The 25,689-nt window shown below is 44.2% G+C and overlaps 1 protein-coding gene across 9 annotated transcripts in view; it reads right to left on the bottom strand.

Annotated features, from left to right (window-relative positions):
* pitpnm2 (phosphatidylinositol transfer protein, membrane-associated 2) overlaps positions 1 to 25,689 on the bottom strand; it is a 496,848-nt gene that overhangs the window by 115,616 nt on the left and 355,543 nt on the right. For all 9 annotated transcript variants that reach the window (XM_080207949.1, XM_080207955.1, XM_080207957.1 and 6 more), the window contains one exon: positions 9,671 to 9,885. In XM_080207949.1, the coding sequence (XP_080064075.1) occupies positions 9,671 to 9,885 (215 nt within the window). The remainder of the gene's footprint in view (positions 1 to 9,670; positions 9,886 to 25,689) is intronic.

The following is a 25,689-nucleotide window of genomic DNA, read 5'->3' as shown; positions in this document are numbered from 1 at the left end:
ATTATATAACATGTAGATTTTTGCTAAGAATGGACGTAGTCTACAAATTACAAATCCAGCCCATACATTCATTACGTGGCAATCTCAGATAGTTAAAAAGAGATGACATACAGTAAATGTCAATCTTACCACAGAGACAGAGATATATGACTAAATAATACTATAGTAAGTGCGTGTAATTTTATTTGGATAAATGTCTTTCTTGGGTAAACCGCAGACACCAAATTATGTCTGTTGGTGTGCATAGCGATTTCAGAGAAATCTAGTTAAGAACATAAGAAATAGGAGCAGGAGTAGGCCATCTAGCCCTTCGAGCCTGCCCCGCCATTCAATAAGATCGTGGCTGATCTGAAGTGGATCAGTTCCACTTTCCTGCTTTCTCCCCACAACCCTTAATTCCCTTGTCTGTCAAAAACCTATCTACCCGTGACTTAAATATATTTAGCAAGGTAGCTTCTACCACTTCAACGGGCAGAGAATTTCAGAGATTCACCACCCTTTGAATGAAGAAGTTCCTCCGTTCTAAACTGCCCCCCCCCCCTTATCTTGAGGCTGTACCCTCTAGTCCTGCTGTCCTTTCTAAGCGGGAAGAATCTCTCTACCTCTACCCGATCCATCCCCTTCATTATCTTATACGTCTCTATAAGATCCTCCCTCATCCTTCTAAACTCCAATGAGTACAGACCCAGTCTATTTAGTCTCTTCATAGTAGTTGGTACAGGATACTGTCAGATTCATTTTAAATAAGAAATAAATGGTGGTTAGAACATAAGAAATAGGAGCAGGAGTAGGCCATCTAGCCCTTCGAGCCTGCCCTGCCATTCAATAAGATCATGGCTGATCTGTCGTGGCTCAGTTCCACATTCCCGCCCTCTCCCCATAACCCTTAATCCCCTCGCTTATCAAAAACCCTACTCCTGCTACTATCTCTTATGTTCTTAAAAATATTTAGCGAGGCAGCCTCCACCTCTTCAACGGGCAGAGAATTCCAGAGATTCACCACCCTTTGAGTGAAGAAGTTCGTCCTCAACTCCGTTCTAAACCGCCCCCCCCTTTATCTTGAGGCTGTGCCCCCAAGTCCTACTGTCCTTTCTGAGCGGGAAGAGTCTCTCCACCTCTATCCTATCCATCCCATTCATCATCTTATATGTCTCAATGAGATCTCCCCTCATCCTTCTAAACTCTAACGAGTACAAGCCTAGTTTATTCAGCCTCTCCTCATAGCTCAACCCCCTCAACTCCGGCATCAGCCTAGTAAACCTCCTCTGCACTCCCTCCAAGGCCAAAATATCCTTGCGTAAGTGCGGTGACCAAAACTGCACACAGTACTCCAGCTGCGGCCTCACCAATGCCCTATACAGCTGCAGCAAGACCTCCCTACTTTTATATTCAATCCCCCTCGCTATGAAGCCCAGCATCCCATTCGCCTTCCTGACCACCTGCTGCACCTGCAGCCTGGGTTTTTGCGACTCATGCACAAGGACCCCGAGGTCCCTCTGCACCGTCGCCTGCTGCAGTTTTTCACCACGTAAGTAATAGTCCTTCCTACCATTATTCCTACCAAAGTGGACCACCTCGCACTTGCCAACATTAAATTCCATTTGCCAGTTCCTGGCCCATTCGCCCAGCCGATCTAGATCCTTCTGCAGACTCTCCCCACCCTCCGCACAATTTACCGTTCCACCAATCTTGGTGTCATCAGCAAATTTCGACACCATACACTCGGTTCCCTCCTCCAGATCATCTATATAAATGGTAAATAGCTGAGGCCCCAGCACCGACCCCTGGGGCACTCCACTAGTCACCAACCGCCAATCCAAATAGCACCCATTGACCCCCACTCTCTGCCTCCTATTTGACAACCAATCATCCATCCATGCTAACACCCCAACTCCATGCCACCTTAACTTCTGCAATAACCTCTTGTGAGGTACCTTGTCAAACGCCTTCTGAAAATCAAGAAAGACCACATCCATCGGCTCTCCTCTATCCACCGCCCTAGACACATCCTCATAGAACTCCAATAAATTTGTCAGACACAACTTCCCCTTAACGAAACCGTGCTGCGTCTGCTCTATCAAGCAATTCCCCTCAAGATGCCTCGCTATTTCCTCCTTGATGACGGATTCTAACATTTTACCTACAACAGACGTTAAACTAACCGGCCTATAATTCCCTGCCTTTTGCCTGCCACCCTTCTTAAACAACGGCGTAACATTAGCCGTTTTCCAATCTTCCGGCACTTCCCCGGAATCCAGCGACGTTTGGAAAATAACCACCAAGGCATCCACTATCACCTCCGCCATTTCTTTCAGAACCCTCGGATGCATTCCATCCGGTCCTGGGGACTTGTCCACAATCAGTCCCTCCAGTGGTTGCAAAATAATGACCAATATTATCAAGAACAACGATTACATATCGATAATAAAATTATGGACTGCATGGTGGCGTAGTAGTTAGCACTGCTGCTTCACAGCGCCAGGGACTAGGGTTCGATTCCCGGCTTGGATCACTGTTTGCACAGAATTTGCACATTCTCCCGATGTCTGCGTGCGTTAACACTGGGTGTTCCAGTTTCCTCCCACAGTCCGAAAGACATGCTGGGCAAGTGTATTGGCCATGATAAATTCTCCCTCCGTGTACCTGAATAGGTAGAGTGTGGTGACAAGGGGATTTTCACAGTAACTTCACTGCAGTGTGAATGTAAGCCTACTTGTAATACTAATAAATAAACTTTAAAAAAACTTAATGTTGTTTCATTATAACCTTCAGTGTTACTTACAAATTACATCTTGGAATGGAACCTCTGTATTAAAGTTCCATCAAAATCCTGGGGGCTACCTTTGACCAGAAAATGAACTAGACTAGCCATATAAACATTGTGGCTACAAAATCAGGTCAGAGGCCAAGAATTCTGAGGGAAGTGACTCCCCAAAGCCTGTCCACAATCCCTGAGGCACAAGTCAGGAACATGATGGAATACTTTCCACTTCCTTGGATGAGTGCAGCTCCAGCCACACAATGGAAGTTTGACACCATCCAGGACAAAGCATTCTGCTTAATTGGCATTTCAGCCACCACCTTGAACACGCACTCTCCACCAACAATGCACAGTGGCAGCAGTGCACCTTCCAAACCCAAGATCTCTATCATCTAGGACAAGAGCAGTATATATACCTGTGAACACCACCACCTGGAAGCGCCCCTCCAAGTCACTCACCATCCTGATTTGGAAATATATCGGTCGTTCCTGCACTGTCGCTGGGTCAAAATCGTAGAAGTCCCTCTCTAACAGTACTATGGGTCTATCTATATTACATGGACTGCAACGATTCAAAAAGGCAGCTCACCAAAGTTTACTCAAGGGTAGATTAGGAATGGGAAATTCATATTGGTCCAGCTGGTGCTGCCCACATCCATAAAGAAATTAAAAAATAATTTTGTACAGGTATCCATATCTGGATAATTAAACAATTAGAGCAATAAAGCAGTGAGCTTTCCTGCAACATGCTGAGAACTTGCATACCTCCTCGTGCCTAAGTACAACTAACACTGTGCTATTTTACTGGCATGAAATCAACAGTAAGCTTTAAAATATATTGTGGTGCAATTTCAATAAGTCAGTTGTTTTGACACAAGAATGACAGAACTTTTCACAGCAACTCATTGCCAAAAGATACTTTAGAATATTATGTGCTGTTTCTAGAGTTTATACAAACATTTCTATCTAGGACAGACTTTACAAACAGCTTTGCTGTTATGTTTCTGTACTCAGCCTGCTGCAATGTTCCAGCAAAACCCAACGGAAGCCAGAGGATCAGTATCTCAACTTCTACTCAGTATTTTACAGCCTTCTCAACTCAAAACTGAGTTCAGAAACCAGACCATGAACCCAGTTCTCCATTTCGAACATTCCCCCATTAACTTCCACCCAAACGTCAGTCTGAATCATGTTCTCCCATTTTGCTTTGAGACAGCGCTGACCTTTATTCTGTTATTGACACCTACTCTGGACCATTGCTCTTTGTATTTCATGCTCTCATTACCAATCCCTTTGCCTTGCATTCTATAACATATTTGTCATTTAATTTCCCCTTCCCTCCTTGACCTTCTCATTTGCTCCACCTGCCTCTTCCTTCTTTTGCAATAACATAAAATACATCACATTCCTACTCCTCGGTTCCAAACAGGAATCATATTGGGCTTGAAACATTAACTGTTTCTCTCTCCACAGATGCTGCCAGACCAGCTAAGTTCTGGTTTTTATTTCAGATCGCCAGCGTCTGCCGTATTTTAGCTTTATTTACAAAAAGCATTTCTGAGATATCTATTTAACTTTTGACTATTTTTTCAAGAAAAAAACTTGGCTTTTTAATATAAAATACAACAGCAAAGAGGTTGCAAGGTTGCAACGAAACTTTAGAAAACACTGGTTTGACCGCAACTGGACTACGTGCCTAATTCTGGACAGCAAGTTCTGGGAAGGCTTTTGAAAGAATACAGAAAGGATTGACAGATTTTGGTTATGTGGATAGATTGGAAAAGTTGGAGTTATTGTCTTTAAAAAAAAAGTGAGATGAGAGGTGTTCAAAACCATGAGGGATTTAAACAGAGCAGATGGAGAGAAACTACTCCCTTTGTTGGAAGGACCAATTTAAAAGTGAATGGCAAAAGAAGCAATGAAGACAAGAGAAAAAACATTTCTATGCAGCATGTAGTTAGAATCTGGAGGATACTGCTTGAGTGGAGGCTGATTCAGTTGAGGCTTTCAAGAGAGATAGAAACTAGAAGTAGGAGTAGGCCATTCGGCCCTGTGAGCCTACTCTGCCATTCATCTTGATAATGGCTGATCATAGAATCTACAGTTTAGAAGGAAGCTATTTGGCCCAATGAGTCTGCACCGGCCACATTCCCGCCCTATCCCCATAACCCATATATTTACCCTTCCAGTCCCCCGACACTAAGGGGCAATTTAGTAAGGCCAATCAACGTAACCTCCACATCTCTAGACTGAGGGGGAAACCAGAGCACCTGGAGGAAACCCACGCAAATATGGGAAGAATGTGCAAACTCCACACAGACAGCGACCCAAGGCCGGAACTGAACCCGCGTCCCTGGCGCTATGAGGCAGCAGTGCTAACCACTGCGCCACCTCAAATTCAATATCCTGATCCCCGCTTCCTCCCATATCCCTCAATCCCTTTAGCCTCCAAGAGGTATATCTAATTTCTTCTTGAAATCAGACAATGTTCTGGCCTCAGCTACTTTCTGTGGTAGTGAACTCCACACATTCACCACCCTCTGGGTGAAGAAATTTCTCCTCACCTCAGTTCTAAAAGGTTTACTCCTTATCCTGAAACTATTATCCTTAATTCGGGACTCCCGCCACCATTGGGAACGTTCTTTCTGAATCTATCCTGTCTAACCCTGTTAGAGTTTTATAAGTTTTTATGAGATCCCCTCTCACTCTTCTCTAAACTCCAGTGAAGTGGCACAATGGTTAGCACTGCTACCTCACAGTGCCAGGGACTGGTGTTCGATTCCTGGCTTGGGTTACTGTCTGTGTGGAGTTTACACATTATCCCCTTGTCTACATGGGTCTCAGGGTGCTATTTCCTCCCACAGTTCAAAAATGTGCAGGTTAGGTGGACTGGCCATGCTAAATTCTCCCTCAGTGTACCCGAACAGGCGCCGGAGTGTGGTGAATAGGAGATTTTCACAGCAACTTCATTGCAGTGTGACTGTAAGCTTACCTGTGGCTAATAAATCAACTTTAACTTTAATAATCCTAACTGACTAAATCTCTTCTCATATGACAGAACTACTTTACCGTCCCCGGAATCAGCCTGGTAAACCTTCGTGTACTCCCTCTATAGCAAGGACACCAAAACTGCACACAATGTGACCTCACCAATGCCCTATACTTTCGCTATGAAGGCCAACTTACCATTTACCTTCTTTACTGCCTGCTGTACCTGCACACTTATTTTCAGTGACTGATGCACGAGAACTCCAAGGTTTCATTGAGTATTCACCTCTCTCAATTTATACCCATTCAAGTATTAATCTGTCTCCCTATTATTGCTACCACACTTCACATTTATCTGCCATGCAGATGCCTACACCCTCAGCCTGTCCAAATCACACTGAAGCATCTCTGTATCCTCCTTACAGCTCCCCCTCCCACCCAACTTTGTATCATCTGCAAATTTGGAGATAAAACATTCAGTTCCCTCTTCCAAATCATTAATAAATAACGTGAACTGTTGGGTCCTAGCACAGATCCCTGCGAAACCCTACCAGTCACTGACTGCCAATCAGCATTTATGCCAACTCATTGCTTCCTATCTGCTAACTAGCTTCTATTCATCTCAAGATATTACCTCATAGACAGTACAATTCAAGTGCCAGGCAGCAGTAGCCAAATAATGTCAGCAGCATCCTTCCTGTTTCAGACAGTGTCAAACCTCAGATAACTGCAATGTAACTGCAGCTCCGGTAGCACAGTAAGAAATCTCGCAACACCAGGTTAAAGTCCAACAGGTTTATTTGGAATCAGAAGCTTTCGGACCGCTGCTCCTTCATCAGGTGAATAACACTGGATAGAGGTAGATGATGTTTCTGAATTTGTATTTGGTCTTTACACCCTGGGCTGATGACCTTGCTGTCATTGTCTGGTCTCAGTACCAAAAAGCAACATTACAAAAAACAAGGCAGATAAAAGATGATTGCAATTTTGTACATATTTTAGGGCTGACACTGACAACTGAACAACCATTCTGTTTCATTTACACCATCAAAATCCATAATTTGATAATCATCACTTTCACCCAGTGCCAAGCAACAAAACAATCCCTGAGGCATCAAACTAGAACACTTATTTTCAATGTTCAAAGGAAAATCCAAAGAGCTTCTACAAGTACATAAAGGGCAAAAGAGTAACTGGGGAGAGAGTACGGCCTCTTAAGGATCAACAAGGTCACCTACGTGCAGATCCACAAGAGATGGATGAGATTCTAAATGAATATTTCTCATCAGTATTTCAGGTTGAGAAAGTCGTGGGTGTTAGGGAACTTGGAGAAATAAATAGTGACGTCTTGAGGAGTGTACATATTACAGAGGTGGTGGTGCTGGAAGTCTGAAAGTGCATCAAGATAGATGAATCCCTGGTAGCTGATAAAGTACATCCCAGGATGTTGTGGAAGGCTAGGAGGAAATTGCGGATCCCCTAGCAAAGATATTTGAATCATCAACAGCCAGAGGAGGTGCCTGTAGATTAGAGGGTGGCAAATGTTGTGCCTTTGTTTAAGGAGGGTTGCAGGGGAAAGCCTGTGAGCCAAGTCGGTGAGCCAAACATCGGTCATGGATAAGTTGTTATAAAATATTCTGAGAGACAGATCTACAGGCATTTAGAAATGCAAGGACTGATTAGGGCTTTTGCAACCACATCGCCACTGTTGGAGCCCCTCTGCTCTCAGGCAGGTAGGAAGGAAATTTAGACCGGCCTCGAGGACTGGGGCCCCAAGTCTGCTAATGAAAGGCTGCCTCCAGGCAGTTTAAGTGGCACATGTCATCTCCGGGAATCTGGAGATCACTTGGAAAGTGTTGCTTTGTCGTGTAGCTCTGTAGCCCCAACTCACCGCCACAAAAATAGCTTAGATGTGGGACTGAGTCGAGGGAACTGGTACAAAGGCTGACAGCAGAATTTTTAATGCCTGCCTCCATTCCCACTCCAAACCAACACTAAACATCCAGCCCCATCTCAAACTACAAAAGCTCAACTTGAAACAATGCAACTTATCCGAGAAAAATTTCAACTTTTTTTGAATATCTTTCAATTCCTATAATCCTGAAGAAGTCCATAGATAAATGTAATGTGTATTTACTTAGCAACATTACTCTGAGACAAAAGTAGCAGCTTAAGGAGAGAACCACCACCAGCCAGAAGCTTCACAGGCAACCGAGAATCTCAAGCTACAGTCTGACTCAGTCGCTGCACTTGAGTTCAGAAAGGTCGACTAGACATGGGGAGGCGATGGCCTAATGGTCTTATCGCTAGACTATTAATTCAGAAAACCAGCTAATATTCCAAGGACCCAGGTTCAAATCCAGCCATGGCAGGTGGTGGAATGTGAATTCAATAAAATATATGTGGAATTAAGAATCTATGGATAATCATGAAACCACTGTCGATTGTCGGAAAAACCCATCTAGTTCACTCATATCCTTTAGGGAAGGAAATCCGTCATCCTTACCCGGGATGGCCTACATGTGACTCCAGAGCCACAGCAATGTGATTGACTCTCAACTGCCCTCCAAAGACAACCAGGGATGGGCAATAAATGCTGGTCAGCCCGTGATGCCCATGTGCCACAAATGAATTTTAAAAAGATGCATGGTGGTAGAATATCAATAATTTTAATATCCAAAAGCAAGAATAAGCTCAGAGGGGTGACATAAATTAGTTTAATTAATGCTTAATAGAACACAGAATAACTACAGCACAAACTGGCCCTTCAGCCCACATGGCGCCGATCATATCCCTACCTACTAGGCTTACCTATAACCGTCAATCCTATTAAGTCCCATATACTCATCCAGAAGTCTCTTAAAAGACCCCATCAAATTTGCCTCCACCACCACTGACAGCAGCCGATTCCACGCACCCACCACCCTCTGAGTGAAAAACTTACCCCTGACATCTCCTCTGTACCTTAAACCTGTGTCCTCTCGTAGCGACCATTTTCAGCCCTGTGAAATAGGCTCAGAATCCACCCGATCTATACCTCTCAGCATCTTATAAACCTCTATCAGGTCACCTTTCATCCTTCGTTTCTCCAGGGAAAACGAGCCCCCTCAACTTATCCTCATAAGGCATGCCACCCAATCCAGGCAACGTCCTTGTAAATCTCCTCTGCATCCTTTCAACAGCTTCCACATCCTTCCTGTAATGAAGCGACTATAACTGAGCACAGTGCTCCAAGTGGGGTCTGACTAGGGTCTTATAAAGACCCTAAGGGGTCTTGGGCATCACTAAGTGGCATTATCTCCCGACTCCTAAACTCAATCCCTCGATTGATGAAGGCCAGAACACCACACGCCTTCTTAACCACATCCTCTACCTGCGAGGCCGATTTAAGAGACCTATGGACCCAGACCCCAAGGTCCTTCTGATCCTCTACACCGCTAAGAGCCCTACCCTTGATATTATACTCCTTCATCCCGTTTGACCTGCCAAAATGGACCACTACATATTCCATCTGCCACTTCTCCGCCCAGTCTTGCATCCTATGTCACACTGCAACTTCTGACATCCCTCCAGACTATTCACAACACCACCAACCTTCGTGTCGTTGGCAAACTTACCAACCCATCCCTCCACTTCCTCATCCAGGTCATTTATGAAAATTACAAACAGCAAGGGTCCCAGAATAGATCCCTGGGACACTCCACTGGTGACCGATCTCCATGCAGAAGAAGACCCATCCACAACCACTCTCTGCCTTCTGCGGGCAAGCCAGTTCTGGATCCACAAGGCAACAGCTCCTTGGATCCCATGCACTTTCTCTAATAATAACACTTTCTAATAATAACAGCTTTTTTTATATGCAAAGATTATCAATGATATATTAATTCTATTTGAACACACAAAACATTTGTGAACGTATACCTTGTTCTGGTATAGGGATACGCATTCCACGACTCCTCTTCAACACGTAGTGCAGCTTTTGGTAAAATAGATCTGAACCAGCTGGGGATGTGCATACCAATATGGTATACTTTACGGGTGTACTGCCCAGAGCCACCTGGACCATCATCATAAGGCCTGTTCTCAAGAATTTCCACACCACTCCCTTCTCCACTGGTCTCCTCTATGCTCTTTTTCTGCAAGACATGAAAAAATAATTAAGAGGGCACATGGAACATCTTCCTACATAAATACAAGTGCCAAGTCAGTCACCACCTCCATTCAGATGAGAATTTAACCATAGCTTCTTGACACTCAATGGCATTACTGTCGCTGAATCTACCACGATCAATAACCTGGGGTTACCACTGACCAGAAATTCAACTGGTCTAGCCATATACATATATACACTGTGGCTACAAATGCTGGTTAAAGGCTAGGAATCGTGCGGCAAGTTAACTTACCTCCTGACTCCCCAAAGCTTCTCCACCATCTACAAGGCGCAAGTCCGGAATACAAAATACTCACCACTTGCAAGAAGAGTACAGCTCCAACAAACATTCAGGAAGCTCGACACCATCCAGGACAAAGCCTGCTTGATTGGCACCTCATCAACAAACATTCACTCTCTCCACTACCTCAGGCACCTTAAGCAGCAACTTTCAAACGTATGATCGCTACTATCTAGAAGGACAATGGCAGCAAACATGTGGGAAGTTCCTCTGTAAGTCACACACCATCCAGGCTTGGAAGCATATCGCTATTCCTTCACTGTCACTGAGTCAAAATTCTGGCCCCCCCACCCTAACAGCAATGTGGGTGTAGCTCTATCACAGACTAGCAGTTCAAGAAGGAAGCTCACCACCACCACTAAGGGCACTCAGGGATACGCTATAAATGCTGGCCTTGCCAGTGATGCCCGCATTTGTAATTCAACAATTAAAATAAAACCCTCCTGGTTCAGCATCATCGTCCTCTGTCTCCAATTCCTCCCCCCCGCCCCTTACCTCCTACTCTTTCTCTGGTAAGCTGTTGTCCAGAGCCTCAACCCTCAAGGTGCGTCTCTCTCTGGAGGCTATGTTATGGAGAGTGCAGTACACCAGCACAATGATAGAGACTCTTGCAGGAAGGTCTGCTCCAGGTACTGGACTCAGTGCCCTAAGCCTGCAATGCCCCATCAGTGTGAATCTGATATGTTATCCAGTCTTGTGAAGGGAATTTTTTGTCAGCTGTGTGCTGAGATCTGCACTGATAAGGATACAGATATCTGTGACCAACTGGCCAGACAGTAACAGTCTTCTTTAGCAATGATTCTCAATCACGTCCAAGCCCTTTTTGTTTCTTCCTGTAGATTTTGGACTCAGGGTAGAATCTCCTCCTCTGTTGTGCCCCTCTCTCCCCTCTGGTCTCCAGGCACCCTATGCTTCCCGATACAGCTGTTCCTCCGCTCCAATGGCCTGATTTGAGGCAGCAGCGCTCATTTCCAGTGTCAGCCTTCCTGATGCCAGGTGGGGTCCAAACAGCTCTGCCCAGCACTCTGATGCCACACACTGCCAGGAAGGTGATAAACCCAAACTGACGAAGTTACTATCTGTGATAAGCTGCTGTCATTTTTACCACGGAGGGTAAGTCTTTCAAGCTTTGATCAGCATTTACACTTCCCTTAGAAACACTTCTGGTTTCTTCTATTCATCCTGGACAAGGTCCACTCTGAGGCAGACAGCCCTGGAATGGCAGCCACCTTGACACTAAGGGGCAATTTAGCATGATTAGCCAACTAATCCATGCATCTTTGAGCTGTGGGAGGACAAGGGGAGAATGTACAAACTCCACACAGGGAGTCATCTACAGCTGGAATCAAACCCAGGTCCTTGGTTCTATGAGGCAGCTGTGTTAACCACCTATATCCTATAATCCAGATACCAATCAAAACTTATAATTGTCCAAAGAAGAGACATTAAAAAAAGCAAAGTATTGGATATTGAAACAAAGGCTGCCATAGACCCACCAAAACCTATAAAATGTGACGGTGGGAAAGTTTGTATAGAACCAGTAGAAATAGCAGAGGTGTTCAATGAATACTTTACTTTGGTATTCACGGTGGAAAAGGATCTTGGTGGTTGTACTGCAGGCTTGCGGCGGACTGAAAAGCTGGAGTATGTGGACATTAAGAAAGAGGATGTGTTGGAACTTTTGTATAGCACCAAGATAGATACGTCGCCAGGACCTGATGGGATGTACCCCAGATTACTGTGGGAGGTGAGGGAAGAGATTGCAGAGCCTCTGGCAATGATCTTTGCATCATCGATGGAGACGGGAGAGGTTCCAGAGGATTGCGGATGTGGTTCTTATAATCAAGAAAGGGAATAGAGATAGCCCAGGAAATTACCGACCGGTGAGTCTAACCTCAGTGGTTGGTAAGTTGATGGAAAAGATCCTGAGAGAGACAGGATTTATAAACATTTAGGGAAGTATAGTATGATCAAAAGTAGTCAGCATGGCTTTGTTAAAGGGAGATCGTGTCTTACGAGCCTGGCTGAGTTCTTTGAAAATGTGACTAAACACATTGACGAAGGAAGAGTGGTGGATGTGTTTATATGGACTTCAGCAAGGCGTTCGATAAGGTCCCCCATGCAAGGCTTATTGAGAAAGTGAGGGGGGGCATGGGATCCAAGGGGACGCTGCAGAACTAGCTTGCCCGCAGAAGGCAGAGAGTGGTTGTAGATGGGTCTTTTTCTGCATGGAGGTGGGTCACCAGTGGAGTGCCCCAGGGATCTGTCCTGGGACTCTTGCTCTGTGATTTTTATAAATGACCTGGATGAGGAAGTGGAGGGATGGGTTGGTAAGTTTGCCGATGACACGAAGATCAGAGGTGTTGTGGATAGTTTGGAGGGATGTCAGAAGTTGCAGCGAGATATAGATAGGATGCAAGACTGGGTGGAGAAGTGGCAAATGGACTTCAACCCGGATAAATGTGTGGTGGTACATTTTGGCGGGTCAAATGGGATGAAGGAATATAATATTAAGGGTAAGACTCTTAGCAGTGTGGAAGATCAGAAGGATCTTGGGGTCTGGGTTCATAGGACTCTCAAATTGGCTTCACAGGTAGAGGATGTGGTTAAGAAGGCGTATGGCGTACTGGCCTTCATCAATTGAGGAACTGAGCTTAGGAGTCGGGAGATAATGGTGCAGATTTATATGACCCTAGTCAGACCACTGCTCAGTGCTGGTCGCCTCACTACAGGGAAGGATGTGGAAGCCATTGAAAGGGTGCAGAGGAAATTTACAAGGATGTTACCTGGATTGGGTAGCATGCTTTATGTGGATAGGTTGGGAGAGCTCGATCTTTTCCCCTTAGAGAGACAAAAGATGAGAGGGGACCTGATAGAGGTGTATATGATGATGAGAGGTATTGATCAAGTGGACTCTGAGGATTTTCCTCAGGGCCAAAATGGCTGCCACAACAGGACACAGGTTTAAGGTGCTGGGGAGTAGGTACAAAGGAGATGTCAGGGGTAAGTTTTCACTCAGAGGGTGGTGGGTGAGTGGCTGCCATCAGTGGTGGTAGAGGCAAATTCAATAGGGTCTTTTAACAGACTTTTGGATGAGTACACGGGACTTAATAGGATTGAAGGTTATAGGTAAGCCTAGTAGGTAGAGATCAGATCGGCGCAACTTGTGGGCCGAAGGGCTGTAGTTTCTCTATGATTCTAAAACCTCTTGAAAATGGCTGAAGTATTTCGAGACAAAGCTGCCCAACCCACTTGAGAGAGATTGCAAATGACACAGATGATGTCAAGAAAGTCTTCAGCAGGGGAAACAGGCTAAGGGTTATTTTCTCCCACCCACTCTGTTTTGGAATAAGAATGTCTCCTGTTCAAGAAGCCATCTCTACCAGAAACTGAACAGCAAATTAAAACCTCAGAATAATTGCAACATCTTCTATATCTGACCATGTCCAAGAAACCAACCAACCTAAGTCAGCAGCAGCACTTAAATCTATGTTGCAAGGATAATCAAAGGACTCATAACTGTATATTCTTTTACCTTTATTTTACTGGACTCTACTTATTTCTGATATTTGTGTGTAGGCTCAAATGACTGGATGAGATTTGAATGCCTGATTGTGATTTTTTTTTTAGGGTTTAGCATTTGCTCTTTGATTCAAGAAAACCTTGTTTGATTGGCTCCTTATTGATGGCAGATTAAGTAGTTAAATCCATTCTGATTCCGAAAAAGGTATATCATCATGACAAATAAACTTAAACCTTTACTTTGACCAATGGAGGACATTGAATAGAGGCATGCTAGTTTGTCTCTTCTTAATTGGTTGTAAGGTTATTGTATAAATATGCTTAGCTATGTATTTCTCCAAAAGTGGAAACATCTTCTCCACAACTATCCTATTAATCTCCTTTATAATTTTGAAGATTTCATTAAAGTCATCCTTCAGAGAAAATTGTTCCAGCCACTCTAGCACTTCCTGATTACGTATATTCTCTCAATTTTGTTATCAACTTCTCTGTACTTTCTCTAATGTCCTCATTAAGCAACTCTGAATTACAGTTAACTCTATATTCAGAATTACAACATAACCAAAGACAAGGAGAATAACGTCCTCCTATATCCTTGAAGTCATTGGCTCAATAGTGATTTTCAGCCAATGTCACAGATTTATTACCATGTTTTCCCAATGTCAGAATATTCGAGGAATTAATTTGTCCACATTACATAGAATATAACAGTGCAGTACAGGCCCTTCGGCCCTCGATGTTGCGCCGACCAGTGGAACCAATCTAACGACCCTCTAACCTAAACTATTCCAATATTATCCATATGCCTATCCAATGACCATTTGAACGCCCTTAAAGTTGGCGAGTCCACAACTGCTGCAGGCAGGGCATTCCACGCCCTTACTACTCTCTGAGTAAAGAACCTACCTCTGAAATCTGCCCTATAATTATCCCCCCTCAATTTAAAGCTATGTCCCCTTGTGTTAGCCATCACCATACGAGGAAAAAGGCTCTCACTATCCAACCTATCTAAGCCTCTGATCATCTCATATGCCTCAATTAGGTCACCTCTTAACCTTCTTCTCTCTAACGAAAACAACCTCAAGTCCCTCAGCCTTTCCTCATAAGGCCTTCCCACCATACCAGGCAACATCCTGGTAAACCTCCTCTGCACCCTTTCCAATGCTTCCACATCTTTCTTATAATGCAGCAACCAGAACTGTACGCAATACTCCAACTGTGGCCGCACCAGAGTTTTGTACAGTTGCAACGTGATCTCACAGCTCCGAAATTCAATCCCTCTGCCAATAAAAGCTAACACACCGTACGCCTTCTTAACAACCTTATCAACCTGTGTGCCAACTTTCAGGGATCTATGCACATGTACACCGTGATCTCTCTGCTCATCGACCCTACCAAGAGTCCTTCCATTCGCCCTATATTCTGTAATTCTGTTACTCTTTCCAAAGTGAATCACCTCACACTTTTCCGCATTGAACTCTATTTGCCACCTCTCAGCCCAGCTCTGCAAATTGCAACATCCATCCCCACTGTCTACAATTCCTCCGACTTTAGTATCATCCGCAAATTTACTAACCCTTCTACACCCTCACCTAGGTCATTTATAAAAATGACAAACAGCAGTGGCCCCAAAACAGATCCCTGCAGTACACCACTTGTAACTGAATTACAGCAGAAGGCAAGGCCCTTGTCATGACCTGGTTAACACAACACGATTGGAAGTGTCGGGAACTAAATCCTGGATCTACTGAGTGATGGTACTGAACCCAGCTAAATAACTGCGCTATGATTTGTTTTGATTTCTCTCTAGAGGCACTGCACTACCTCCACTGGTGAATGGATGTAATTACAGCATTGCAAGTTTACAGCAACAATTTCCATTGTAAATGTGAATTTAATTTCTTAAGATAAAACTATACCTCATCCAAATATCTCCTACCATCTAACCCCACTTCACCTGAAAACTGTCCAAAGTTACAATATGGGAAATTGACAAGTTTGCGAAGAAAATCAAAAATTGAGTTACAGCGTAGAGAAGCCAGGAACTAAACTGCTGGGTCAATCCATCAGTTCTTTAGCGGTATATAAGAATCTAAGGACAAGCAGAAAATGAGTTCTTTCCATCTCCCAAATCTCAGGACTCAATCAAAATGCAGTTACTATACCACTAACAACAATGTGTTTAAGTTTGTCATGCCTGAACAGTGGCTAGAAAAAGGCCTCATTGTGATAGTTCATAAAAATTTTGAAGCATTGTTCACTAAGTAGCAAATATAAAGAAGATGTATTTACAATGGAAAAAGTGTTTATTAATATTTGTGGTAAGTACTTTAGTAGTTTCATTTCCTAGAGACACTAAGTTGGCAGGCAGCCAGAATTCCAAGGTCAGCAGGGGAAATCTAGTCTGCAGAGCCAAGTTAACCAGCTGGTCAAGATTAGACAATGGATTAGCTTTCCAAAATCTATCCGTATCCTGCGCTTATTGAAATATATTAATAGCAATAGTGTCCATACTTTGTTTTTAACTAAAACCATTCAACAATTCAACAAGAACGCAGCTTGAAACATACAAGCCAACGAAGGATTGATTAAATGAAAAGCAGCATAGTCTGTGGAAAAGCACCAAATATCAGATCTTCACAATCTTTCACCACTGTTTCACTAAAGTATTCACTGAAGTAAATACACAGACAGTATTCCCAACACTTAGTTAACATATAAAAAATAATAAATCGTCAAATGTGAAACATCTTGTATTTTATCACTTTCCAATAATGCAATGCTTATCATACGACTAAAATAAGAATGACACACATCTAGACAACATCTTGAATGGCCACAATACATCCAAAAGTGCCTCAGACCAACAAATCATTTTAAATATTGTAATCACTGTCGTTGTGCACTCAGAGCGATGGGTGAGTGGAATCGGCTGCCGTCGGTGGTGGAGGCAGCAAATTCGATAGGGTCTTTTAAGAGACTTCTGGATGAGTACATGGGACTTAATAGAATTGAGGATTATAGGTAAGCCTAGTAGGTAGTGATATGATTGGTGCACCTTGTGGGCCGAAGGGCCTGTTTGTAGTTTTTCTATGTTCTACATGCAGCAGCAAATTCGTACACAAGGCCCCACAAACAACAAAAGAACAATCAGTTCCTCAGTGTTTGGTGCTGCGAGTTCAGGGATTAATCTCCACTTGGACACTGGAAATTTAGCCCCACCCTTCTTTAAACATGCAACAAGATCTTCTATATCAATCTCAGCTGGCTGACATCTCATCCGAAATATTCCTGTTGGACATTCCTACATTGTCACACAGCCCACATTACTTGCCAACATTTTCAAACTGACTACCAGCTGACTGAAAGGAGAGAATTCCATCACTGTCCACTGCACGCCCCATCATGCATTACTTTTGTATTTCCTTAACAAATGCTAACCCTTTTCACAAAGGGTCCACTTTCTGAACAGGAGGCAGCTTACATTTCTCCAAATGTTCTTCATTGGGACTACTCCAAACTAAAATATTCCAAGTGATGGGTTTAAGCTATTTTCTCTCTCTTTTTCTCCTTATTGCATTGTCGGGTCCTGCTCCATGCAGTGCTCAAGTCGTATTGTTTTGATGCCATTTCTGCAAATGGCATCAAAAGATCATGGCTTATTATTATGCAGTTATGCAAAGTACTCCTAATTAATCTTAGAGGGGGATATCTCATCATATTTTTGGTGCTTGTATTTAGACAACAAATAGACTTCATGTACAATCAAGGCCACCATTCACTGTACAGAACAGATGGTAACATATCTTCTGGCTAAACAAATGGCAATAAATCAATTGCAATGGGAAACACAACGAGCAAGTGCATTTTAATTGCGGGAATAGCAGTTACTTATAGCCTTCTATGGTGACTAAGCTCACCATACTTCTCAGTAAACAGTAGTAGCAAGCATTGACATAGGTGCTAAAGTACAAAAGTTTCAATCATGGGGTTTATATTATTTCATGGAGAGACCAAAGCTTTTATTCGTTTCAGTAAAAGCAATGCAGCCACAAGTTGGGCAAAAGGAAGGCAATTTGGCAGGCAATGTTGTAAAAGCCACACTACTTGCTATATTGAATCAATGAAATGCAGCATATTTTTGTTTTATTGTTTAACTTTTATTGATAGTCCCAAAAACACCTAAAGATGTATATACGGCAACTTGGGTGGTGATTGTCACAAACTATGAATGTTTCTGGGTACAAGTGTTTTAGGTGTGACAGAGGAGGGTTGAAGAGAGGTGGAGGGGTGGCACTGTTAGTAAAGGAAAACATCACAGTAGTGCAGAGGGAGGACGATATGGAAGAGACAGGGATTGAGTCGCTGTGGGTGGAGTTGAGGAATAAAAAGGGAGAGATCACATTGCTAGGGGTGTACTATAGGCTACCCAACAGCCCGAGGTCGGTGGAGGAAGGCATTTGCAGGGGCATTTTGGACAGGTGCAGGAAGAATAGAGTGGTTGTAGTGGGTGACTTTAATCTTCCTGGAGTGAATTGGAGGGGGCCTAGAGCTGGGGGTACGGAGGGAGAGGAGTTTGTGAGATGTGTTTTGGAAGGGTCTCTAGAGCAGCATGTAACTAGTCCGTCTAGGGGAGGGGCTATACTTGATTTAGTGTTGGGTAATGAGCCGGGGCAGGTGGGAGAGGTAGAGGTAGGCGAACATGTGGCTAACAGTGACCACAAGTCCGTCTACTTTAGGTTAAAAATGGAAAGGGACGAGTGCCGGCCGAACGGGAGTGTGCTGAACTGGGGAAAGGCGAGCTATAGCAGGATTAGGAGGGAGCTGCAGGACACTGATTGGGAGGGACTGTTAGCTGGAAAGTCCACGGTTGGCAAGTGGGAAGCTTTTAAGGGCAAAATGAAATGGTTGCAGGGGAGATATGTTCCGGTTAAGCGGAAGGATGGGAAAGGTAGGGTTAGAGAGCCGTGGATTACAGGGGGTATTGAACACTTGGTCAGGAAGAAGAGGGAGGCGTATGTTAGGTCGAAATGACTGGGTACGGAGAGTGCGCTGGAGGAGTATAGAGAGAGTAGGAGGGAGCTAAAAAGGGGAATTAGAAGGGCAAAGAGAGGGCATGAAATGGCTTTGGCTGGTAGGATTAAGGAAAATCCAAAGGCATTTTATTCCTATATTAGAGGCAAGAGAGTAGTTAGAGGGAAAATTGGTCCTCTTAGGGACAAGAGTGGAGAGTTGTGTATTGAGTCGGAGGGAATGGGGGAGCTCCTGAATGAATACTTTGCGTCGGTATTCACGAAGGAGAGGGGTTCGGAATCGTGCGGTCTCTTGGAGGGAGCTGAGGATCAGTTGCAGGAAATATCTATTACGAGGGAGGAAGTGCTAGGGCTTTTAGGTAGCGTAAGGACGGATAAAGCTCCGGGGCCTGATGGTATTTATCCCAGGCTGCTTAGGGAGGTGAAAGATGAAATTGCTGGGCCTCTGGCGCAAATCTTTGTCTCTTCTTTGGACACAGGTGAGGTCCCAGAGGACTGGAGGGTAGCTAATGTGGTACCGCTGTTCAAAAAAGGTAGTAGGGATAACCCTGGAAATTATAGACCGGTGAGTTTGACATCGGTGGTAGGGAAATTAATGGAAAAAATACTTAGGGGTAGGATGTATGAGCATTTGGAGAATTGCGACCTGATTAGGGATACGCAACATGGCTTTGTTAGAGGGAGGTCTTGCCTTACGAATCTTGTGGAATTCTTTGAGGAGGTGACAAAAACGGTTGACGATGGGAGAGCCGTTGATGTCATCTATATGGATTTCAGTAAGGCGTTTGACAAAGTCCCTCATGGTAGGCTGGTAGAAAAGGTTAAGGCGCATGGGATACGAGGCCAGGTAGCTAGGTGGATTGAGAACTGGCTGGGTAATAGGAGACAGAGGGTAGTTGTGGAGGGGACCTTGTCGGGCTGGAGGCCAGTGACCAGTGGTGTGCCGCAGGGCTCAGTACTGGGACCTCTCCTCTTTGTAGTATACATAAATGACTTGGAAGAGAGTGTAGGTGGTGCGATCAGCAAGTTTGCTGATGACACCAAGATGGCAGGGTTGGCGGGTACTGAACTGGATTGTCAGGTGATACAACAGGATATAGATAGGTTGGTGCATTGGGCAGATAGGTGGCAGATGGAATTTAATCTTGACAAATGCGAGGTGATGCATTTTGGAAGGAATAATGCAGAGAGGAGCTATGTGATAAAAGGTAGACAGATTAAGAGTATAGACATACAGAGGGACCTGGGAGTGCCGGTTCACAAATCCATGAAGGTTGCGTCACAAGTGGAGAAGGTTGTTAGGAAGGCGTATGGAACGTTAGCCTTTATAGGAAGGGGTATAGAGTATAAAAGCTGCCATCTAATGCTTCAGTTGTACAGAACGTTGGTTAGACTGCATTTGGAGTACTGCGTCCAGTTCTGGTCACCTTACTACCGGAAGGACGTGGAGTCTCTGGAAAGGGTGCAGAGGAGGTTTACCAGGATGTTGCCTGGCATGGAGGGGTTGGGTTACGAGGAAAGGTTGGAGAAACTGGGACTATTCTCCTTGGAAAGGCGGAGATTGAGGGGGGACATGATAGAGGTATATAAGATACTGAAGGGAATAGATAGAGTTAATAGTGAGAGACTGCTCCCTAGACTGGGCACAAACGCGAGAGGTCATGATTTAAGGGTGAGGGGGGAGAGGTACAATTTGGAAGTGAGAGGAAGGTTCTTTACACAGAGAGTTGTGGGGGTATGGAACGCACTACCGAGTAAGGTGGTGGAGGCAGGAACGTTGGACTCGTTTAAGGTTCAGTTAGATAGACACATGAGTGAAACGAGGATGGAGGGTTATGGTGGGGGCTATTAAATAAGGTTAGAACCTCGGGAGACACCGGAAAAGCAGGCTTGTAAGATTAACGTTTTTGTCTTTTTATTCCGCAGGTGGAGGTCCACCTCGTGTCAAACGAGGGGCATGCACATGGTGGGTCGTGCGTGGGCTGCTCTTGGAAGTTCCGGGAGTGGCCTAGTACTTCGTGTCAGTGTGTGTGCTTGATCCTGGACCGGTAGACGGGCGCCGCAACAGCTCGGTGGCTAGCACTGCTAGCTGTGCAGATACATGGATTTGGGCCTGTGTCCGTGGGAGTTTGCGCATTCTCCCTGTGGATGCGTGGGTTTCCTCCGGGCGCTCCGGTTTCCTCCCACAACCCCAAAGATGTGCTCTTAGGCTGATTGGTTTTACCAAATTGGCACTATTCTCCCCTGAATCTGGCTAAGTTAGGGGGTCCATTCGTAGACATGCAGGGTAGAATAGGTGTAGGGTGATGCGGCGGCGCGGGCTCGTTGGGCCGAAGGGCCTGTTTCCCGTGCTGGGTTGTTCTTTGTAACTAAACTCCCTGCTTTCATATGACCAGGAGTTTAATCTTCTGCAAGTAAGAAGGACCAACGAGTTGTCTGTTGAAACAACCAGTTGTTTCATAGTACCCACTGTACAAAGAATCCCCAGCTTTTGTCACAACACTACGGACTTCCTACAGAAACTCAGCAAACATGGAGCAGTCGAGCCAGGAGCACTTCTCCTCACAATGGATGTTTCGACACTCTACATGAGCACCCCCCCACGACGATGGCATTGCTGCAACTGCCAGTCTCCAGATGCAATTTCACAACTCATCCACTTCATCCTGGACCACAACATCTTCACCTTCAACAACCAGTTCTTCATCCACACACACGGAACAGCCATGGAGACCAAACTGGCATCTCAATATGCCAACATCTTTATGCACAGGTTCGAACAAGACTTCTTTACAGCATAGGACCTTCAACTGATAGAAAACACTAGATACATTGATCACATTTTCTTCCTTTGGACTCATGGAGAACAAACAACTATATGATGACATCAACAAGTTCCATCCTACCATCAGACTCACCAGGGACTATTCTCCGGAATCGGTTGCATTTTTGGACACACACATCTCCATCAATGACAGTCACCTCAACACCTCACTGCACAGCAAGCGTACGGATAACCTCATGATGCTCCACTTCTCCAGCTTCCACTCTAAACACGTTAGAGAAGCCATCCCCTACGGACAAGCCTTCCATATACACAGGGATCTGTTCAGATGAGGAGGATCACAACAGACATCTCCAGACGCTGAAAGATGCCCTTATAAGAACAGGATATGACGCTCAACTCATCGAGCGACAGTTCCGATGCACCACAGCGAAAAACTGCTCTGACGACCTCAGAGGAGGAACACAGACACGGTGGACAGAGTATTCTTCGTCATCCAGTACTTCCCCAGAGCAGAGAAGTTATGACATCTTCTCCAGACCCTTCAACATGTCATTGAAGACGACGAACATCTCGCCAAGGCCATCCCCACACCCCCAATTCTTGCCTTTAAACAACCGCACAAACTCAAACAGACCCTTATCCGCAGCAAACAACCCAGCCTTCAGGAGAAGTGACCACAACACCACACAACCCTGCCACAGCAACCTCTGCAAGATGTGCCGGATCATCGACAAGGATGCCATCACCTCACGTGAGAACACCATGCACATACTCTTGCAACTTGGTCAATGTTGTCTATCTGATACGCTGCAGGAAAGGATGTCCCGAGGCATGGTACACTGGGGAGACCATGCAGACGCTATGACAACGAATGAATGAACACCACTTGACAATCACCAGTCAAGAGTGTTCTCTTCCTGTTGGGGAACATGTCAGCAGTCATGGACATTCGGCCTCTGATCTTTGGGTAAGCGTTCTCCAAGGCAGCCTTCACGACATACTGATCGCTGAGCAGAGACTGATAGCTAAGTTCCGCACATGAGGACGGCTTCAACTGCGATCTTGGGCTCATGTCACACTATCTGTAACCCCCACGACTTGCCTGGGCTTGCAAAATCTCACTTACTGTACTGGCTGGAGACAATAGAGATCTCTTTAATCTGTGCTTAACCCTCTCTCCATTCACATTGTCTGTACCCTTAAGACTTGATTAGCTGTAAAGACTGGCATTCCAACCATTATTTTGTAAATTGAGTTTGTGTCTTTATATGCCCTGTTCGTGAACACAACTCCCACTTACCTGATAAAGGAGCAGCGCTCTGAAAGCTTGTGGCTTGTGCTACCAAATAAACCTACTGGACTTTAACCTGGTGTTGTGAGACTTCTTACTGTGAAACAACCAATGACATGGATGTCAAACACACACACAGATTGGTTGTTACAATTTCCTAATTCTATACCAGGATACTGTTCCTAAAATAACATGCATGGAACTTGGTACAAAGTCTTAAGTTTTGATAGAAAAACATCACTGGTAGGAAAGTGGATCCCAAGATCTATTCTTAGAAGGTCAGGGATGGTGACTGTCCATCATTTGCTTCGGATGTTAACTTTATTTCCCTCCATAGATGTTGCCTAACTGCTGAGTATTTCTAGCATTTTCTGCTTTTATTTCAGATTTCTAACACTTGCAGTGCTTTGCTTTTGATTTATTCAATTCTTAAAGGGTCTGGTGAGGTAGATACTAAGAGGCTGTATCCTTTAGCTGGACAACATGGAGTGTAGACTAGGGGCTGATGATAAGGAATCAGCCATCAGGCCTGAGATGAGAAGAAATTTCTTCAGTCAGAGGATTGTAAATAATATCTTTAAGCTGCACAGGCAACTAACAAAAATTGTTAAAGGGCCTGCGCATTTAAATCTGTGGTGCACTATAAAAAAGAGGGAGTAAATTGGTTGCGAACTTTTGAAATCCTGTAACCCCAGAATTATTGATGATCAGTCGTTGAACATGTTCAAGGCAGAGAATATACATTTTTGCCTTTTCCTACCTTCCAGAGATACTCAAAGAGAGCATTATACAGCTCTAACATTACTTTTTTATAACTGCATTCTACATATAACATAACCTTTAACTAATGTAATCATTTTGACATATGCAATTCAACTTATATGTAGACAGCAGATATAAAATCAGAATTCTTAAGCTGTGTCGTGCTCTGCTCGAGTATCCCTGGCCCATGGGTGACCAGGGAAACATCCAAGACCTGGAAGAGAGGTTTTGATCACTAGCACTGGAACATTGAGATATGAAGAAGAGTTAGAAAAAGTGGGGCACGACAACCTTGTAAACTGGTGATTAAGGTGACCTTATATAAAAGACACTGAATATAATAATATCAGAGCTCGACTAAGAGCACTACTGCAAACTAAAGCAGGACTTAGGAAAAGGTGACAGAGGGATGTTCTTATGTTCTTATGTACATTCAGAACTGATATCAGAAAGCACTTTGAATCGAGTGTTCAACAGCTGGAACCTTGGTTTCCCTGGCTTGGGACTGGAAGAGAAGTCACAAGGCAGTCAGTTGTGATGATGGAACAAGTGCCTATTTCTAGAGCAGGAAGAACTAGCTGTGTGAAAAATAGAATCTCTAAAGTGCAGAAGAGGCCACTTACCCCATCAAATCTGCACTGACTCTTTGGCAGAGCATCTTACCCAAGCCCTCTCCCTATCCCTGTGACCCCACACATTTGCCATGGTTAATCCCATTTAACCCTCACATTTTAGAACATTAAGGGGCAATTTAGCATGGCCAATCCACCTAACCTGCTCAGCTTTGGAGTGTGGGAGGAACTGGAGCACCCAGACAAAACCCACAGGGCAAACACGCAAACTCCACACAGTCACCTAAAGCCAGAATTGAGCCCGGGTCCCTGGATCTGTGAGGCACTGTGACACCGTGCCACACCAATAATCATCTTCCTTATTCGATACTTAGCTGTGATTTTTATAATGCAGGGTCTCTCCGTGAGACTTTCACATTTGCTGAATACCAATTGAACGATCAGCACAACCGTTATAAATAAAAACAAAATTCTGCGAATGCTGGAAATCTGATGTAAACACAGATAATAGTCAAATATTCAGCAGGCCTGGCAATAATAGTGAAGAGAGAAACAGAACCCAAGTACCTGAGGTAGGCAGCGCAAGTTGGGAAACTTCCTGGATTGTTGTTCCCACCTCAGGAAAAGGTGCCCTATCAGACTTTTGCTTAGGAGTGGGTGGGTGTGGATGAAGTCAAGCTGCCACTGCTGGACACAGACTGGAGGTAGTCACGGGGGATGCTAGTTTCCTGTTCTCTGCCAATTCCATGCTATACAATGGTCCCCCACCCTGCCCCATAGCCCCTTATAGTCTTTTGGCCAACTTAATGCTAACATGCCAAACCACTCACTACACTTAACACATATTATCGATGCCAACCCAGGCTGTATCATCACAGACAGACCTCAGGAGCCATGTTGCGATGAAATAAAATAAATAAAGGTCTAAATATCTATTACAGCCTTCACTATACTAAAAAATCCCATTCCTGTCCATCCGAAGCTTTCAAAGCCCTTTATAATTCTTTATAAAACAGTCTTTACAGCTCCATATTAAAGACAACAAATTTTTTAATAACCTCTGTAAGCTGTCAATGAAACTGTGAATGGTGTCGAAAGCAGCCAAATGTTACTAATGACATAACAATGGCCCTCGGAAAAATGTCAGCAAACAATTTTTGTAACTGCTACAACAGATTTTTCAACACTGACACAGGCTTTTTTTTATTTTTAAAGTCATTTGGGGATTTAAATAACTCCCTAGCTTGAGTCTTTATTCTGCCTGTCACTGACACAGACAGTTTTAGGTTTTCAAATAATTTTACAGCTGGATATTCTACAAATTCTATCTGTTCTTTACAAACATTCACATTTGTTGTGAAAGTCTGTCACTCCCACATTGTGGATCACAGTGTTTGTGAAAATGGGGTCCATCAGAAATAGAGGCACAGCTTATGTATTTAGCTCCTGCACAACATACTCTTCAGAATCTCCACAACTCCCAAAAACCTAGCCCATTAACTCTGTTTCATTCTCTACAGA

The sequence above is a fragment of the Carcharhinus amblyrhynchos genome, chromosome 20 (assembly GCF_965287045.1).
Source record: "Carcharhinus amblyrhynchos chromosome 20, sCarAmb.v2.hapA, whole genome shotgun sequence".
NCBI lineage: Eukaryota > Metazoa > Chordata > Chondrichthyes > Carcharhiniformes > Carcharhinidae > Carcharhinus > Carcharhinus amblyrhynchos.
Note: the sequence above shows the minus strand (reverse complement) of the source record. Positions and strands in the feature narration are given on the sequence as shown.